This window comes from Perca fluviatilis, chromosome 10 (genome assembly GCF_010015445.1).
Source record: "Perca fluviatilis chromosome 10, GENO_Pfluv_1.0, whole genome shotgun sequence".
NCBI classification, from domain to species: domain Eukaryota; kingdom Metazoa; phylum Chordata; class Actinopteri; order Perciformes; family Percidae; genus Perca; species Perca fluviatilis.
In genome coordinates this window covers 34,448,475-34,468,676 of record NC_053121.1, presented here as the reverse complement: position 1 = coordinate 34,468,676, position 20,202 = coordinate 34,448,475, and the positions used below count along the sequence as shown (strand labels likewise).

The 20,202-nt window shown below is 39.3% G+C and overlaps 1 protein-coding gene across 1 annotated transcript in view; it reads right to left on the bottom strand.

The window, feature by feature from the left end:
- Positions 1–5,767: 5,767 nt before the first annotated feature.
- sparc (secreted protein, acidic, cysteine-rich (osteonectin)) overlaps positions 5,768–20,202 on the bottom strand; it is a 28,224-nt gene continuing 13,789 nt past the window's right edge. The window contains exons 4-10 of the mRNA XM_039813943.1: positions 19,342–19,447; positions 15,245–15,366; positions 14,122–14,242; positions 11,471–11,604; positions 9,452–9,600; positions 7,617–7,765; positions 5,768–6,203 (exon numbers count right to left, since the gene is read on the bottom strand). Of these exons, the coding sequence (XP_039669877.1) occupies positions 6,175–6,203; positions 7,617–7,765; positions 9,452–9,600; positions 11,471–11,604; positions 14,122–14,242; positions 15,245–15,366; positions 19,342–19,447 (810 nt within the window). The 3' untranslated portion in view covers positions 5,768–6,174. The remainder of the gene's footprint in view (positions 6,204–7,616; positions 7,766–9,451; positions 9,601–11,470; positions 11,605–14,121; positions 14,243–15,244; positions 15,367–19,341; positions 19,448–20,202) is intronic.

The following is a 20,202-nucleotide window of genomic DNA, read 5'->3' as shown; positions in this document are numbered from 1 at the left end:
CCCATCACCTGATCCCACCTGCTCCCCATTTCCCTGATTAGTCCAGCAGTATATATTCCGGCCCATTTCTACTTTCCGTTTTGCCAAATTGCTCCAGCTTTCCAGCCTTTTTTTTCTACCTTAAAGCTTGTATCATTCCAGTTGACACCATGATTTAATTTAGCATATTCCCAAACACACAATAAAATTACCTTAACCTTCTAAAACTTGCACAGACAAAGAAACACCTGGACATACGGTAGTTTTATATTTTTGCCAATTCAGAGCTTATTCTTCCAGTCAGGATCAAGTGTTATACATCATATGATTAGGGAACCTATTCTTTCTTTCTGGTGCAGTGTAAAGTCCCCATCATGCATTAGCTCTGTGTAAGCATTCCATATTTGACATTTAATCTCCGGTGACAAAAACTTGAGTTTTGTTGAATAAGTCCTTAGTCAACCAGTGCATTTTTTGTGGGTTTTTTCATTGTATGTGAGTGAGACAGCCTTATTGGATATTGTCGTGGGCATTTTTTTTGTAGACAAAGTGAAAATAATACGTGCTGGTGCTGTCTTTATACTTTAAAATCAACCTCTGAGAGTAAATATCAAAATGCTTTATATCATTGGAAAAATAGTGGGGAAATGTGGAAGACTGCAGTTGGTTACTTTTTCAAAAAAAATTTTTAATTCACACTGCAAACACACACACACAACACACACACACACACACACAGTTTTAGGATAACACAATACACTGTATCATGACTGATGTCAATGGGCCTGTTTCACTTGATGCAAAGGTTCGTTTTTGGGGATTAAAATACATTTAAAATATTACCCTAACATCCATCTTCCTGTATGCTGAAATTTGTTTATGTAGCTGTGACAACGAAACACGTGCATATTATGCTACATGTACATGCGTCATTAGTATGAGAAAAAAAATGAGATTTTAACTGTGTTGGGCTCGGACGGGCTCGGACAGAAAAATGCGGCCCGATCAGCACTCTAGTCCACACAGCATCCCAGGATGGGAGAAAAACATTCTCTGGTTTATTGGCATTTCTTTAAACCAATCACAATTGTCTTGGGTGGTGCTAAGCTCCGGACAGAGCCACGGTGCCTCTGCAAAATAGCCTCGGGAAGGAACTTGTTTTGGTGGAACGTGTGCTCGTTCAAAGTTTGTTTTAATCGGGCAACAGAAAACTCAGATTGCACAGATAGTCTAGCTAGCTGTCTGGATTTCCCCTGCAGAGATCTGAGGAGCAGTTACCCATAGTCCTCAGAAATCCACCAGCGTTTAGAACGCCAACACAAAGAAAAGAGGAAGGTAACGGGACATCCGGCGGCACCGGAGCAGTCCCTAAAGTGGAACCTCGTGGGTATAGACTATGTCAAACTGAAATCTGAAATACGACTTTAAAGCTGAGATCTTTCCACCATGTTGTCCCCCTCTGCGGCGGTCTGACACGACAACAAGACCGCAGCTTATTTTAATCAGAAATATGTGAAACTTAGTGGGTTCATGCATAAAATATATAATCGTTATTGTTCACTGTTTAATTTTATTTTTAAATGAACTTCTCGTCACCGTCATCCAGAACAGGTGTAAGAAGCACGAGCAACATTTCTGTATCAGAGTACAGCGAGTCCCGGTGAGGGTGATTTTTGAACAGTTTGCAGTGACGTCTCCCAGCAGAAAGAAGATAAAAGACACTTTAACGTTCAAAAGCAAAGGCCTTCTAATTAAAAAAAGCGGTATTAAGTTACAGCATCGAACTTGCCCTCTCTCCCCTCTCTCAGCCAAAGTAACAGAATGAAGCAGCGGTGGAATGTAACTAAGTACATTAACTCAAGTACTCTACTTAAGTACAAATGTTGAGGTACTTTACTTGAGTCTTTTCTTTTCATGCCACTTCCTACTTCTACTCCGCTCTCAGAGAGAAATATTGTACATTTCACTCCACTACATTCTTCTGACAGCTTTAGTTACTTTACAAATTAAGATTTTTGCACACAAAACACATGGAGATAATAAAATCTGATGTTTTATTATAAATGAAACTAGCCAACAATATAACGGCCTACAAGTCCAGCTGAATTATTAGACCATTAAACACACAACTGTTTGGATCCTTTCCAGTTTCTGAAATGGGAGGATTTTACATTGAGTAAACTTTTACTTTTAATACTTTAAGTACATTTTCCTGATGATACTTACATACTTTCGCATTTTCAACGCAGGACTTTTACTTGTAACAGAGTATTTTGAATAAACGCTGTTGATACTTCTTCCAGCGCTGGTAAGAAGACAGAGAGTGAAGCGTTTCCCTGCTGTGGCCGAGAGGAGGGACTTGGGGCTTTGTGGACGAGGCTCGGCTGTTGTTCCACATTCTTGACACTGGAGTCTGGATGAACGGGCGGGGATGGTAAACAGGGTGCTCCGTCTCTCCCTCTCACGTCTCCCAGGGGACCACGAGCGGCTTCGCGCACAGCCAGAAGATTAAACATTACAAGCGTTAACACGGTTACTGAAACCCACACACAGAGGGCTTCATTCAACACGTTGAACAGCAAAAGGCAAATACATGTCAGCCATGTTAGTTATGTTGTAAATTCTACTATTCACAGTGCATGCTTTGTTTTTGAACAAAATGTTCTTGTGGTTTGCTTTCTATTGTTTTATGTATTTGTTAAGGCCATAGGTCATCATGGCTATATATTAATAAAATAAAAACATACATGACTGTCTAAACGTGTGTTTCATGTGGAAGTGTCCTTTTCAGTTTTTCAAGCCACATAGTAACATTTCCAAATTTGACTTACACAATCTAAGTACATTTGTGCACAATAACCTCCATTTAGTTTCAGCATCTGAGTGCACATTATGAAGGGGGAAATGCCTCTTTTAACCTTTACTTTTTCTGTTTTGATGTCCTTGTTTTATTAGGTTATAGCCTTGTTATGAAGGCCCTACATCATGACAGCACATCCACACAGATGCTTTCACTTACTGCCTGATTAAACTCTTTATTGTGGGAGAAAACACACCAAAAGCAAGGCGAGGCCGCCGGCCGCGCCTACTAATTATTTTCAATGAGAGGCGACAAATCTCTGATGAGGAACGTGGAAAGATCACAGGCGGAGACAGCTGGCAGGCAGCATGGAGGAAGAAGTTCAAACACTAAAAGAATATGTAATGGGAGAGGGGTGTTAACCAATCACACCTCCCGTGGAATGATTCTATAGGCCAGGCAAACCGTAGTCTCGATCAACAGATGTACATTTCAGGAAAAAGATTGACATCTGGCGCATGGATCTCCACAGTGCTGTGGAGATCATGTCTGGCTACACCACAGATGCATTCTGGGATAGGAGAAATGAAAAACCCTCTGGGTTGTTTGCATTTCTTTAAATCAATCACAATGGTCTTGGGCGGTGCTAAGCTCTGGACGCAGCGACAGTGGCTCTGCTAAATAGTCTCGGGAAGGAACTTGTATCGGTGGACCATTTGCACCCCGCAAAGAAAACATCACATACAATATTAAATGAAGTTAACTATTCACACAATACAGTAGCCTGAGCTATTTAAATTAGCTGATACATGGTTAAACCTCATTAGCTCTCACCAGTGTATCTCCGCGTGGACATCGTCCACAGCAATCCCACCAATCGGTCCCAGAACGTCCCAGTTAGAGAGGAAACGCCCTAAACATATTCTTTGTAAATCTTTACAATCATTCCCTGAAGGAACCAAGCAGGCCTGCCTTGTTGCACGATACATATTTTCTTCAAAACTTGCCATTTTCAGCGTGTAGCTCGCTAGCTTGAAGGTTGTTGTTTCCCGTCGCGAAGGGATTTTGAGAAAAGCAACACACAGAGAGAGCGGAAGGTGAGAGGCGAAGCCTGACATCACGCGCAGGATGTCAGGCTTCTGCTGCGTTCCAGACACAATGTTTTGCCCGTAAGTTCGGGTTCAAGTCACGACTCACGACGTGGTAGCGTTCCGGGGTTCACGTTAGGCTACCTAACGTTAACGTTAGCTAGCGCTAGCTGATACTAGCAATTTCTAGTCGGTGACATATTTTGGGCTTCATTTAATAAACATAACCTGTAGTAGTACACATTTGTATGTGTATTGTTTTGATTACAATGTGCGGAATTACTTTACGTTGCCTATTTATGTCTATTTATTTCTATTTCTCACTGATAATCACCGGCGTCTGTACAACATCAACAGGAGTCACCATTGTTGTTTATGTGTGTGTGGCTTCAAAACCTGTAACTGGGAGTGCCGTTCCAGGCCACTTTCACGGGTAGAAGGTTGTGAAAACACAGGTTACGGGTTGCCTGGAATGCAGCATTTATTATGTTCTTCCGTTGATCCAGACTGCCAATAAGTAACGAGATTTAATTAGTTTTGTTTGGTGAGTAAATGCCACTAAATCCTACATACTGGTCCATTAAGTGAGCTTTGAACTTGTTTTTAGTTGCTTTGTCTTTTGCTTTTGTCTTTTTTGCTTTTATCTTTATCTACCATTTAATGGGATTTTAGCTTGATCAGTTTGGAATTTGTAAGATGCCATGACCAAACATTGTTGAATTATCTGAGTTTGAAGATGCTAAACCTTTCAGAAAGCTGATGCGCTGCATGCCTGAACAAAAACTGAACTGAACAGTTAACAAGAATTTCAATCCGAGATTTAGTTGGAATTCTGACAAATAAACCCCCAAATGTACCTTTATAAACTGGGAATACCTCTACTTGTTGTAAAAGCAGAATACACTTAAAACATTGATTGTCAACATTACCGAAATACCCAAATCACATTGACTGTGGACTGATGGTTGAGAGAAAAGCGTGAGGAAAGAAAACAGTACAAAAGGCATAAGATTTTCTAGAAGTTTGTAAAATGTCTGTTTTTGGATCTCAAATTAGTTTTAAAAGCATTTCAGAGACACAAAATAGAAAACAAGTGACCACTGAGGAGGAGACGAGAGGGTACGCTTCTTATAAAGAGATTTCGGTAACACTACAAGGTATCAAGGTATCTACATAAGAGTGACATGTGTTCATGACACATGAACCCTAACCCTAACCCTAACCCTAACCCTGACTTGTCATGACAAAAACCAAATGACACTTAATGACAGAAGCGTTATGTCATAAACATTTATGACTTGTTTATAATGTTTATGACACGTTTATGACAGTGTCATGTCACTCTTATGTAGATACCGTCAAGTAAAGTGTAGCTGAGAGTTCTTATATTTCCAACACCCAAAGATGATAAAATGGGACGCAAAGTTCATTTTCCGAATATAAAAACATGGTCAAGCCTCGTAAACAACCCGGCCTTCCGTGTGACTCGTGGAGCCGTGCTGATCCTTGTCAGATCATCTCAACAAAAATTCCTGAGCAGAGGAAGAAAGATATGAAAGCATGCAGAGATTGTTTCCAGATCTTTTTCAGAGTCTTTTATTCATGGTAAAAGAGTTTGCTCGTGCTCTCAGTGTCAGTAGGAACATGTTAATTATGAGAAAAACTCTCAGCCTGCGAGATTCCCCCCCCCTCATTAAAAAGGTCTTAACAATATATCCTCTTTATTGTTTCAAATATCAGTACACGCATGTCCTCGTCTGGAATGGATGTAAAATAAAAATTAACAACTCTTAAAGCAGTAGTCAAAAGTAAAAGTAAAAAGTAAAATACACAAATTGAGTCCAACACCAAAAGAGTGCAAAAACTAAACCGTTGTTGTGTAGAAAGCAAGCAGAGGGAGAATTTATTTAGAAACTTTATTTTTCCACTTTACAGTTTTGTCTCCTCACGGTAATTGAATTCAAATTGATCTCCGATTTAAAAACCTTGAACAAATCATAAACATATATATAATATTGTCAACAACATACATTTACACCAGAGGTCTTTAGTTTTCTTTTACTGGGTGTTTTCTTTCGACAAACAAGAGAATTCAAAGTCGCGTGAACGCGTGATGGTTAGTACAGACTGTGCACATTTCTCTTTTGTGATCTTTTTTTTTTTTTTAGTGGTATAGGTAGGAAAAGGTCAGTATTAACAAAACAAAGAATTTGCAATTAGCACCGTTACTGTGATTTCTTTCTTTTTTTAACTTAGGGATCAGCACCTGGACCCGTTCAGGAGCGACTGGGAGCTGCTCAGAGGAGCTTAGATGATGAGGTCGTTGTCCACATCCTCTGCAAACACACAGACACAATAACATCCATCAGCACATATTCATATTCTCACGGAAGAGGATGAGGGCCACATGTGAAAAAAACTCATTTGAGTTCTGGGTTTAAAGGCGCAAAATGAACCTAGGGGTTAATGACACGTGTGTACCGAGTCGACCGTTCTCTGGGATTTCTTTTCATGCTAATCAAATGTGTCTCTAGCTTGAAACAAGTTACCATAAACCGCTGATTAGCTTATAACGCTAGTCTTTGGGGCACTGGTAGTAAAAATGCCGAAGCATTGAGAACTTCGTAAGTGGTCATGACTGTTTCCCCAAGATGGCGCCAACCTGTATACTGAACGGTACTGTCTTTATAAACTATCTTTTAAATAAACTGTCTGTACACTTACAAAGTTCTCAATGCTTCAGTTTCCATGTAGGGACCCTCATTATGCTACCGTGGAAGTGTGGTGCTATTTTGAGCCTTGTTAGTGGCATAGAAATAGCGATTTATTTTTACTTTACCAGTGCCCCGAAGACTAGCGTTATAAGCTAATCAGCGGTTTGCGCTAGCTTGTTTCAAGCTAGATTCGATTAGCATGAAAACATATCCCAGAGAACGGTCAACTCGTGTTATTAACCCCTAGGTTCATTTTGCGCAGGAATTGTCCTTTAAATTCTGAGAAAAAAGTCAGAATTCTGACTTTTTTCATTTTTTTTCAAGTAAAAATAAATGAAAAGGATTCTCAGAATCCTGACTTTATTCTCAGAACTCAATTCCTCTTCCATATTTCTGACCGATGTGGCAACAAGGATTTAACAAAACATAATAATAGTAGACAATATTTATGCCTGAATTAAGAAGCACAAAAACTACAAAATTGCACAAAAAGAAATTGTGTCAGTGTTTGAACATCATATACATCACATAATATATAATTTAGATGACAGGTTTTCTAATTTATATTCCAAATTTCAATTAACAATACATATTTTAACCCTTGTGTTGTCTTCGTGAGAAATTTGACCCGTTTTTAAAGTTTTTTTTATATCAGAAATATGGGTTTCTTTCAACCAAACTGTCAGAAAATAACATGGATGCATGGGTGTATGTTCCATCTTGCAGGTAAAATCAATAATTAATTTCATTTAATTTTGGGTGTTTTTTTTAAAACTAAAAAATTAGGTTTATTGTCACATAAATTAGGTTTATTGACTTTGAATAAAAAAATTATAAAAAAATGTTAAATAAAGTGACAACAACATCGGGGAAAAAAGACAAAAAGGTTTTCAAAAACATTTTTCAAATTTAGACCCGAAAAGACAACAAGTTCATTGTCGATGGAAGGACAACCCATGGTTTGTTAAAATTATGAATATGTAAGGGATTATTTTGTGTATTTGAGTATTTAAGCACGGTGCAGTCGATACTCACGGTCCTTGATGCCGAAGCACTTGGCCCACTCGTCCAGGGCGATGTATTTGTCGTTGTCGCCGTCGCACTGCTCGAAGAAGCGGGTGGTGCAATGCTCCATGGGAATGAGAGGGGCGCGCAGGGGGGAGAGCTCTGTGTGGGTCAGGTACCTGGTGGCATACAGACAAGACAAACAAGGAAATGAGGATCATAATGGAAAACACTTTCACAAAAACAACTATGGTGGATCCGTGTTTCTGTATTTGAGCACAAAATAATTCTCCCATGATCATGACAAACCTGGTTTGAGAGTTTGTTGACATATAAGAAAATATGAAGACAACTGTTGTCTCATTATCACAGAAGACGCTGGTGATTACGTCAAAATAAAATGCAGAAAATCACCCTCTTCTATATCCTGTCTGCTTTTACATAAAAACTAATTTTAGATGTCATTGTCCAACCTTTGTCGACTTAAAGGTCCCATATTGTAAGAAGTGACATTTCCATGTCTGTTTTTAATTATAAAGCAGGTCGAGGTGATATATAAAAACTGTGAAAGCTTCAAAACGCTCAATCCACAAAGAAATGCACACAGCCTGTATTTAGAAACTGGGTCTTTAAACGAGCCGTCAGGACTTCCTTACGGTTGTGATGTCGCTGCTATACATAGGTAGGTAGAAAGAGCCGCTACAGTGCCGTTACAGTCATTCCCCAACTGCAATGTCGGTGCAGAGACTCTGAGAGCCCAGATCGAAAGACTCGGAAATGCTGACAAATCAGAGGAAACTGGGCTTTATCAGGAGGGGGGCTTAAAGAGACAGACGCCAAAACTGAGCGTTTCAGACAGAGGGGGAACACAGGTATGTTCAGACACACTGTTTTAGATGAATTTATGTTTTTTTTTATATTAAAGCATGACAACATGTTCTAGTAGAAATCCAAAATACAAGGATGAACCTGAAAATGAGTATGATATGGGACCTTTAAAACACCTTGCCTTTGCCCACATTTCATCTCCTGCATGTTGCCAGGAATTAAATTCTTATTTAGAAATGAAGAAAAGAAAACGTGGATTCTTGGCGGTGCATTTAGAGTCCATCAGCCACATCATCGTATTTCAGAAAAAGTAGTTATAAAGTGAACAGCAGCTGGCGACAGTTGGATCCATCAGCTCAGCTGCTGCGGTGTGAGAACAGAGGAAACCAATCAGCTCCGTCTGCCACGAGCTCAACCACTGCCCGAGCAGCACGGGTATTTTAGTTTGCATGATCTTACATGTGCTGACTTGTCAGAATATAACCTGAATTATGTCCAAAAGCTTGTTTTCTTTCAATCTCTGAAAGAAGGTTGTGGAAGCCGAATGGTTCTGTCTTACTATAAATAGTCTATAGCGATGATGATTCATTTAGGATTGCTCCTGTGCTGCCGGAAGTTTCCGCCGGATGTCCGCCACCTTCCGCTTTCTTTGTGTTGGCATTCTAGCTCCTCAGATCTCTGCAGGGTAAATCCAGACAGCTAGCTAGAATATCTGTCCAATCTGAGTTTTCTGTCGCACAACTAAAACAACTTTTGAACGTACACATGTTCCACCAAAACAAGTTCCTTCCCCAGGCTATTTAGCAGAGGCCCCGTAATTGCGATCGGTACTTACTGATGCCCAAGACGATTGTGATTGGTTTAAAGAAATGCCAATAAACCAGAGCACGTTTTTCTCCCATCCTGTGAGTGCTGTGTTAGACTAGCCAGAAACTTCCTCCGCAGCGCTGTGGAGGAAGGTCTGGCAATGCGAGACTAGTCTTGCTATACTAAAGTGATTTTATTTTTTCAACTCGTTCTTGTTCGCCCCTACGTACCCGTCGCCGGGGTGCTGGTCGAGCTGGCCGAACTGCCAGTGGACGGGGAAGATGTACATGTTGTAGTTCTTCTCGAAGTCGTGAGCCAGCAGGTCCAGAGAGTGCTCGCCGGCCTGCAGCCTCTTCTCATTCTCGTAGATCTTCTTCACCTGAAACATTGGACGGACACCATCCACATCAGCAAAACATAAACTCTCATAGACCCCTAAAGTTGCATGCTTTAGATGTCGATTGTGAGCTATTTGGAGTCTTTAAGTACAAAATTGGGTTTAATTTTGTGCTGCAAGTTTAATAATCATTGACTAGTTAAATCCAGAAAGATAGTTTTGCAGGACAGCACACTTGCAAAACTACTGCTGTTGTCAAATTGTTGTCAAAAGCTGCATTTAATCTGCCCAAAAGCTGGTTCTCTTTTGTAAATGAAAGTTTTTTTTTCAACTATTCTTAATGCTCCACAAAAGCTAAATCAACTCTGATGAGTGTACCGAGATATGTGGAGTGTAAAAGCTACAGTGGTTCCATAACTTCTGTGGTATTTAGGTGTATTTCAGTCACATAAACATTTCCTCAGTCTGAAAGAATTACGCTCTTAAACTGTTTGGATTTGGCATTGATCTTTACCATTTCAGGCATAAAACTGTGTGTTTTAAACAAGTGCCATAAAGCAATAGTAATATCTCTCAATATTTGTAACATTAATGTAGGCTGTTATTTCTCTTGTAAAGGACTTTTATTTAAATTATTCTGTGCGTGAAGCGTCTCTGATCCTCATACCTACATAAGGTAGCTTGTGAAAACCTGTAGACTATTGGTCCGCTTTCACAACTTTTTTTAATGTCTGAGGTCTGAAAGAGCACATGAAATGCTTACTTTTAAAGTTTGTGCTTGTTAACATTGAAATTTAACAGCATAACAGCAGCACATAAGATAAGATAAGATACAACTTTGTCTGTTCACACAGAAAATGTTCTTGCATCGTCTGCTCCAACAATCAAAAGATAACATTAAAAACACAAACATACAAAAACATCTGTATGGTTACCCAACAAACATCTGACACACCTTTCCGTCATACAAACACACACACACACACACACACACACACACACACACACACACACACACACACACACACACACACACACACACACACACACACACACACACACACACACACACAATGTCTGTGATTGTATCATCCTAAACTTATGACAAGGCCACCCTGATTATGTTCCAAAGTACCTACAGCTAAAAAATACACAAAGCAGGTACGGTACATTTAAATGGCCGTGTCATGAGGACCTAAAACACTTGACAATACCACATTTTGTGCGTTGTGTATTTCATATGCTATTTTCTTTGTATCATTAGGGTATATTCTGCTTTTTTAAACCCTTATTTAAAGATGAAATCACAATTTTAGAATGTTGCTCCACTTCCAGAAGGATTTATACAAGAGATGGTCCGATACCATTTTTCGCTTCCCGATACTGATTCCGATACCTGAACTTCGGCCGATACCGAGTACTGATCCGATACCAGTGTGTCATATATTTTATTATGTTTTAACAGCTGTATACTACAGTCCCTGTATGGATGGGATATGATTTCTATTGTTGTTGTTGGTTTGTTTGTTGTTTGGTCATAACGGTAAAGGGTAAATAACATAAATAAACTACTTTAAAGTAGATTTTCTTTAGGGCTTTATGACGTGGTATCTGATCGGTGCATAGACTCCAGTACTTTCCGATACAGATACCAGTGTTTTAGGCAGCACTGGAGAGTTTCTGTTACTGGTATCGGTATCAGAACATCTCTAATTTATATAGAAAAAACAGTAGTCCTTATCATTATCATATTCGATATCTTGAGAAAGGAAGACAATCGGCGCTATCTTTGATTTGACTTGGCTTTGTATTGACTTTCGCGGGAAGCAATGAGACTATCCTAAATCAGTTCCTCCACATTCTACAGCGGGACCGGCGAAATGCAGGCAGAGAAGAGAATCCGCCGACTCACCCTGAGCTTCTGCTTCTCGGTCAGCAGGTTGTTGTCCTCGTCGCGCTCGTACAGAGTCACCAGGACGTTCTTCAGCCAGTCCCTCATACGCAGGGGGAACTCGTTCAGCTCGCTGTCCAGGCAGGGCTCAATGTCTGCGGGGACAAAACTGTCAGCATCAAGGAAAACTATTCATGGTGATAACTCACACATATCGGTGAGCCATTTACTGATACTTAGAAGACCATTGATCTTTACTGTAGCACTTTATGTTTATATTTGAGTTAGAATCAATAAATGTATATTAAACTGAAACCTGCTGATATTTGACGTTTATTTAGAAATTAAAAAGATGAAACTGACCTCTTGTCCATTGGGATATATTAAAACAAAACTGTTTAGTAAGTATTGTTGTTTTAATTGGTCAGCATATCATCACTACTGCAGCATTATTCAAGTAAATCATCATCCTTAAAATATCACAAATTAACAACCGGTATCCTGTTTTATTCTGGTGTACTGAACACCACCTTGATCTCCACTTGAACCTTTCAGCCCTCAGTCCTCACACTTAGAGAGAGTGTGTGTGTGTGTGTGTGTGTGTGTGCGTGTGTGTGTGTGCGTCAAGTGGAAGAAATGTGGCCCGCATGTCCAGACAGATGCTCCTACTGCTGAGCCCGCCCATCAGTCTCAGTAATGCAAAGAGTCAAGTTAACTTTAGTTGCTTAGCATAAAGATAAGAGGGAACTCAAGATACATCTGATCCCTCAATAGTGAACAAACAGATAAACACACAGGCGTAATTTACAGGGGCCTGTGCACCCCCCCCCCCCAAAAAAAAAATTATAATTTCCTTTACATAAATAAAGACATTTACACCATCAATTGATACAGAAAAGCCACAAATTGTTGCAGAAAATTTCACCAGAATGCAGAAAATTAAGTGTTCAAAAGTGGAAATCTCACCAAAAGTTATCAAACAAAACAACATTCGTGAACTGCAAATGAAGATGAGATAGCATTGCAGCTAAAAAAAGCACACTATTTCATCATATTTTCCTTAAAATCTGCACTATACTATAACAACTGGAAACAATGATGTGTGCAAACAAATTATGGATTTTAGTACCTAAAACAAGTTTGCAGTTGCTTTGTAGAAGAGAGTGTCTGCTCCTTTAATCCACCTTCAAATTCTATTTTTATTTGTTTTTGAAAGGATCTCAGTTCAGAGCTAATTTAGCTTTTATATTTTCTTATTATAAGAATTATAATTATATTCGTATATATTTGTTTCTGTATTTATTGTTTATTTCATATTCATGTTTAATATGTTTGTTTGTTCATGTATGCACCATTCACCAATGCAAATTCCACATACATTCAGTGTAACTTGTTGTGGCAATAAACGTTTTCTGATGAGATGACGCACTTTATTTGCATATTGTTAAGTTGCATTGACAAGATTTATACTGTTAAAAATACAAACTTCAAATAAAAATCAGTGGCCTTTCAAATTATGAGATGCATATGTTTCTGCCTCATTTGATTTAATGAGGCATTTTCCCCACAGCCAACGTTGACATCTGGAAGCAGTGAGACGGGTGTGTCCAGGCAGCAAACTCTCCAAAGAGTCATTTACTCAATGACCCAGCACAGTTTTAATCATTCCTTAAGTACAGTTTAACCTTTTTGAGCTGCTCATCACTTCTAATCAGTTTCCAAATCTCAGACGAATCAAATCATTTTAAAGATCACGGTTTAACAGAACTGGATTATAAGCCTGTTTAGTAATTTTGGGATACCATCTAGAATAAGTGTCGAGTACGGGCCAGTGGAAACGCAGTAAACGCTTCAGGAATCACACTGTGAACATGTTTAGCTAAACATCGAGACCGTCCTCCCCGGAATAACGCTCACTAAAGTACAACAATTGCGAGTCAAATTTGTGTTTATAGTACCGGCACCCACTAGTGGCTGAAGTAATTATTACAGGAGCAAAACAGGAAGTAAGGTGATGAAAGAGTAACCCAGTGGTCCTCAAACTTTTTTCAATGATGTACCCCCATTAAAATATTTTATATACCCCTAGACAAGTACAAAACATTTTTGGTAGAAAATAAATGCCTAGCTAAAGAGGCACAATACAGCGCTCCGCCATCAATGTCTGATTTAGTAAAAAAAAAATGATATTGTTAGTATAAAACACTTATGTGCTTTCAATTAATTTCTAATATTTAGAATGTATTACTAAATGCATTCATTTGTATAGTATATAATATTTTAGGAATTATGCATCACCGATATATTTTAAATAAACATTTTTAAAAGATCCAATGTACCCCCTGCACTACTCCAAAGTACCCCTAGGGGTACGCGTAATCCCAATTTGAGAAACACTGCCTTAACCTAACCAAACTGCGAACGTTTCACAAAATCACCATTAAAGATACGACCGTTACGTTCTCTGGTTTAGATATGAGGACGGAAAACACTTATTTATTATTTCCTGCTAGGGGCGGTAATTTATAAAACACTTCTGTGAGTCGAATAAGAGGGTAGGAATAAATGACCTCTATATCGTTGTATGGTTTGGACATTAGATTAAACTCTTTAGGAAACTCTTCTACACTAAGAGTTTGGAATGTAACAAGCAGAAGAGTGTGGGAGCTCACATTTGCAGGGTCCGATGTAGTCGATGTGCAGCTTGTGGCCCTTCTTGGTTCCCTCCAGGGCGCACTTGGTGGCAAAGAACTGGCAAGAGGAGTCGAAGGTCTTGTTGTCGGTGCCGCAAACCTGAGATGGAAAAACAGATGAGTTCTCACATCGCTGAGCTTCTGTGCGATGATATTTCACCTGCACGGATAAATAAGAATTCACAGTTTCAACCAGAGATGGTCCGATACCATTTTTTGCTTCCCGATAGCGATTCCGAAACCTGAACATGCCTATCGGCTGACACCGAGTACCGATCCGATACCAGTGTGTTAAAAAATACAGTACATATACTGTATTTTATTATGTTTTAAAGGTCCCATGGCATGAAAATTTCACTTCATGAGGTTTTTTAACATTAATATGCATTCCCCCAGCCTGCCTATGGTCCCCCAGTGGCTAGAAATGGTGATAGGTATAAACCAAGCCCTGGGTATCCTGCTCTGCCTTTGAGAAAATGAAAGCTCAGATGGGCTGATCTGGAATCTTCTCCTTATGAGGTCATAACAAACACAAACAATTAATGCCATAGAACTTTCTTTTACGATCCAGTATGACAGTGAGTCATGACGGAAAAAAGAACACATATAAACTATATTAAAGTATATTTTTTTCAGGGCTAAATTAAAGGTGCAGTAGGTAATACTTATAAACTAACTTTCTGTCATATTTGGTGAAACTGACCCTATGTTCGAGTACAACTACATGAAGCAGGTAATTAAAAAAGAATTGTTCAGATGCACCAATCAGGGCTAGAGGGGGTGTCTAACTGCATGTCAATCACTGATCATGCACACGCATTCATTCTCCCTTGTGGGGGCAGGGGCTTAGGAGACCGGTTTGGGCTTTAGCAGAAAGGGGGGAGGGAATGAGAAGTTGTTGATGTTCACATTTTTTGACTAAGTCCTGGATCTTCACAATCCTACCTACAGCACCTTTAAGTGGTATCAGATCGATGCATAAACTCCAGTACTTTCCGATACCAGCATTTTAAGAGGTATCTGAGACTTTTCCAACACTGGTATTGGTATCGGATCATCTCTAGTTTAAAGCCAAATTTGGGCTGATTGTTAGCAAACTCACATGCTCGAACTCTCCCTCAGCAGCGGGGCAGGTGGAGGGGTCCTGGCACACACACATGGGGGTGTTGCTTTCATCGACCTCACACACTTTGCCCTTCTTGCAGTGGTGGTTCAGGCAGGCGTCTGTGAAAAGAGTATACAGAGTTCTATTTCACAGAAATTAGCTTCTGGGTCATGATCCTTGGGTTTTGTTTAGTTTCCTGTTTTATTTCGTAAGGTAGCTTCCCATGTGTCATGTCTTATTGACTTCCTAGCTTTTTTAATGATGCAGTTTGCACTGTTACTCTCAGCACTTTATCCACATTAGAATATTTATTATTATTATTATTATTATATTATATTATTATTGTGTTTTTTAGGTTATGGTTTGGATGTGCTTACAGGAGAGCCGTCGCTAGTGCTAACTAGCTGCCGCTAGTTAGCTTAGCGTAGTGAATGGAATCCTATGTTGCCGGTTAGCATGTTATGAATAAAAGTGAGCCAACAAAAGACAAAAAAACAACCCAATTACTTGCACTGAGACAAAAAAATGCATTGGCCCACCTATCTACAGCCAGGGAAGACCATGATAAGCCCTATTTCAACAAACGGTGGCGTATTCCTTTAAATGCAATGACAATAAAGGCAATCAATTCAATACAATTATGTGTTTTTCCGCCTTTGTGGTTGTCAGCCCCGACCCTGATGTGTTTCACCTGTTCATCAGCCCTCATGTCACTTGTTTCTCATTGCTTTGTGCATTTAGTTCCGTGTGCTCCCTTTGTTTTGTGCCAGTTTGTCATCTCTCCAGCGTCAAATACCAACCTTCTCCGTAGTGCGCGTTCCTGCTTTTTCTCCTGTCGTTTTAGATTTTCTACTTGATGTTTGGAGTTTTGTTTGTTTCCTGTCTGTTTTTGGACTCTGTAAGCCTTTTGTTAATGAGTTATTTTACTGCATCATTCCTACGTCTGAGATCTTCTCCTGCTGCCTGCTCTGCAAACGCGACATCCTGAGAAAAACACTGATTCAAACCAACACCGTGACCCAGTCCATACACAAATAGTTTGAGTCCTTTACTGCAGGATTTTTTTTTCCAAAAGCAAACTCAAATGAAACCATTCATACGTGAGACGATTAATACCTATAATGACGGAATAACCAACTGAATAAACAAATGACCTTCATCAAGACTTTGTGCCTGACTCCAGCCGCTGTTTGGATGAAAAGAAAATCACAGTCCTGCAAAGGCTGAGTCGTGAAAGACAGAAGTAATGGAAAAATTAAACTGTTAGACAGGAGCGGAGCCGAGCAGAAGTGTAGTTTAGTTTATGTACTTAAAGGGACACTTTTAGTAAAGAGACTGTGCTTTATATTGTACTAAAATGTGCACAGATGTTTCTGACTGCTAAATCCAAACTGTATTATGCTTTTCTTTATCTTAAGATACATTTCAGCTATAAAACCACACATTGTTGGGACCACAAACCTCAAATCTATACCATCTATACCCCGAAATATAATGCATTCTATAATTATAATGATCGTTCTTTAGAGTTGGAGGCAGCAGGTATAGAGACAGAGCTACATGCATGAAGATACGGAATTTGTGCTCTAATCGGTTAAAGACTCAGTGATGAGCATTTACCACGTATCATTTTTTAAAGACTATTTAAACAGGCCATTGTTTCTGGAAAGACTTGTTGCTTTTGAATATGATTAATGTGATTTTTAACACTGTTAGCATCTGTCACCCCGATTGTGTTGACGTGGAGGGAGCGATCTGAAGACACATTTATGTGAAAATTTTAACACATTCAACGAAAACTATCGGGTAGATTTTGTTTTTGTAATTTGGGTGAACCCATGCTTTAATCTGAAATGCAGGACCTTTGGATTTACTTAAGTAAATGTTTTCATGGTGGTATTTGCTACTTTTAACAGATGTTAAGGAGTTAATCTTTCAACACTGGTTTAGGGTTAGGGTTAACACTGCTCAGCAGAACTAAATATCTGTACACTTTGTCCTGTTGCTGCCTGAGGCTCGGTTTCTGGGCTGAGCTGCTTCTTAAAGCAGACTGGAACACGTAATTACAGCCGTCTCCTCACAGAAAGAGGCAGTCTGTTATTACGGGTGTTTGATTTGCCAGTCTGAGGCTTCACTAAACGTTGCGTCCCAGATAAGTGTAGCTGGAGGACAGTCGAGGGAAACGTATGCTAAATCAAACGTTGTCACAATGTGTTTTCAGACGAGGTCGATGTGTAAAGCAACAAACACATGTATACCTGCTGGAGTCACCGAAATGTCTCAGTCTGCAGGATTTATGGAAGTTTGGCTTATGATTTACTTTAATGCTGCGTGTGTACTGCACACACATTTGTCAGGGATTTCTATTTAAGTATTTTGACAACTTTCACTTCTACAGTACTTCACAATATATTGGAAATAAAATTAGATTTTTTTATGTTTACACCTTCCTACCATTTTTATAGACAACTTTTGTGACTTGCTTAAAAAATGAACAAATACAAACTTTTAGACACTTTTAATCAAATATTTAATTATTTTTTCATTAAACACAACTGAATTTACATATGAATGCTTGAGCAGACTTAATACTCGCTACTTTTACATATCACTTGTAAATTTTGATTATAGATGCCTATTTCTTTTTGTTTAACACTGCATGTGTGTGTGTCCTATTTTGCATAAAGAAGGAATGTAAAATTAAAACTATTGGGAAGAGTTGCAGAAAATGCATTGGTGTGTGTACTTAGTATTACTGTAATATTGTCCACCAGAGTGAAACGCTGTCTTTAAAACTTTTGTTCACCAAAACATAAAAAGCATCTCAAGAATGTTTTACATAGAGAACAAAAGATAAAATGTATAAATCAGTACACTAGTTTAAAATACCAATATAATACCTAAAATGAAGCATAAAACATCAAAATACAAAGTTTAATACAATGGAACTAAAGGTATGGCTTTGTTTTTTATAAATATCTTCACACAGTCACATTTGGGGGACTTACCACCAAAAAGGGACAAAGTTCTGGTCCCCACAAGGTAAACCATACAATTAAAGTGTTCATACTATGCTCATTTTCAGGTTCATAATTGTATTTAGAGGTTGTACCAAAAAAGGTTTATGTGGTTTTAATTTTCAAAAAACACCATATTTTAGTTGTACTGCACATTGCTGCAGCTCCTCTTTTCACCCTGTGTGTTGAGCTCTCTGTTTTAGCTACAGAGTGAGACATCTCACTTCTGTTCGCACATGCTCAGTACCTAGGTAAGGACTACTAGCCAGTCAGAAGCAGAGTATGAGGGCGTGCCCTGACAGTACCTAGGTAAGGACTACTAGCCAGTCAGAAGCAGAATATGAGGGCATGCCCTGACAGTACCTAGGTAAGGACTACTAGCCAGTCAGAAGCAGAGTATAAGGGGGTCCCTGACAGTACCTAGGTAAGGACTACTAGCCAGTCAGAAGCAGAGTGTGAGGGCGTGCTATGCTAGCAGCTAGGCGAGCATTATAACGTGTTACAAAGTGATGCACGTTTGTCTCTGAAGTAAAGGCTGGACTACAGTAGAGCTGTTTGGAGCAGTTTGTGAACAGTGTTTTCTGTTGGAGATGGTAAGTCCCTTTGGGGGGGACTTTGGGCTTTTTCACTTTGTAAACCTATAACGTGCACAAAAATATATAGAACACAATAAAGGAACGGGAAAAAGCCAAAAAGCATAATATGAGCACTTGAAGACTTTCTTTTTTGATTAAGTCTAGGGCTAGGGATGGGATGGGATGGTTTTGGTTAATTTCGGTTGGATGGATGGATGGATGGGAAATTATGTAAGTAAATGCAATATTATCATAGATGTTTATCTCACATCACTCCAGACTTCGCCCTATTCTCCTTACCCACCTAAACACGCCTACCCACAGCGCTTTTAGTTTTTAGTATTTTTAAGTATTCATTTATTCTCAGGTATGATTTTTGACTATGTATTGTTGTATGTTGTGTCTGAATGTGAAATGAAGTTCCCTCACGGGACAAATTAAGCTCTTTGGATTTTGATTTGATTTGAAAAACAAGTTTATGTGCATGCGTTTGTGAACTTACTCTCAGTGACAACTTCTTCTTCTTCAACAACCTCAATGGCCTCATCAAAGTCTCCAATCTCAATCTGCACGGGGTTGGCGCCCACCTCGGTCTCCTGGGCAACATCCTGGAGGGGTCAGAGGTCAGACTGTAAGCAGCTTACACTTTATGAGTCACAAGCAGAGGAATTTAATGTCATCTGGGGTACAAAGTGACCAGAGTGAAGAAAGAAAACAACTGTAAAAGCCAGTCAACGTTCTTTTAAAAAGTAAAATTTGGTCTCGCAGATGATTTCTTCCTGCATCAGTCTTCAGATCTATTTCTGCTCGACGTCCACTTAAAGCAAACCGCTTAAATATCCCTGGTTTTCCTCAGAAAAAGTTTAAACGTCACCACTTAAGAAGGTTCCTCCCTGATGGCCAAACAGAGTCTGGGAGCAGCGAGACCATAATATCCAACAATAACAAGCAGCTGGGTCCACATGTGGTGAAGCCATGAAGAACGTAATGGCTTCCTGACCGGCTAAAATTAACAGCTGTGGGATCTCTGGTCCCGCTGGACCTCTGGAGAAGGCAACGTTCACATGAAGGCTCACTCTGGACAGTTTTGTACAGCTATATTTTGGTAGTTTAGTATCGTTTGCAACAGGCTATTGACGGACATTGTGCCCTGTTTAGAAAAGTAACTGTGAGTCTCTTTTTCAAACCATTTTTTTGTCTCGCCTAAAGAGGCAAAATCGTGGAGTGGGCAGGAAGGATTTCATCTTTTTATCCCTCTCTGTTCGTTGGAAAGATTTGTCAAAAGCCTCTGAGGTAACAATTTGGGATTTGGTGAACAGATTGATTAGATTTTGGTAAATATATAGATCTAGGATTTAACACA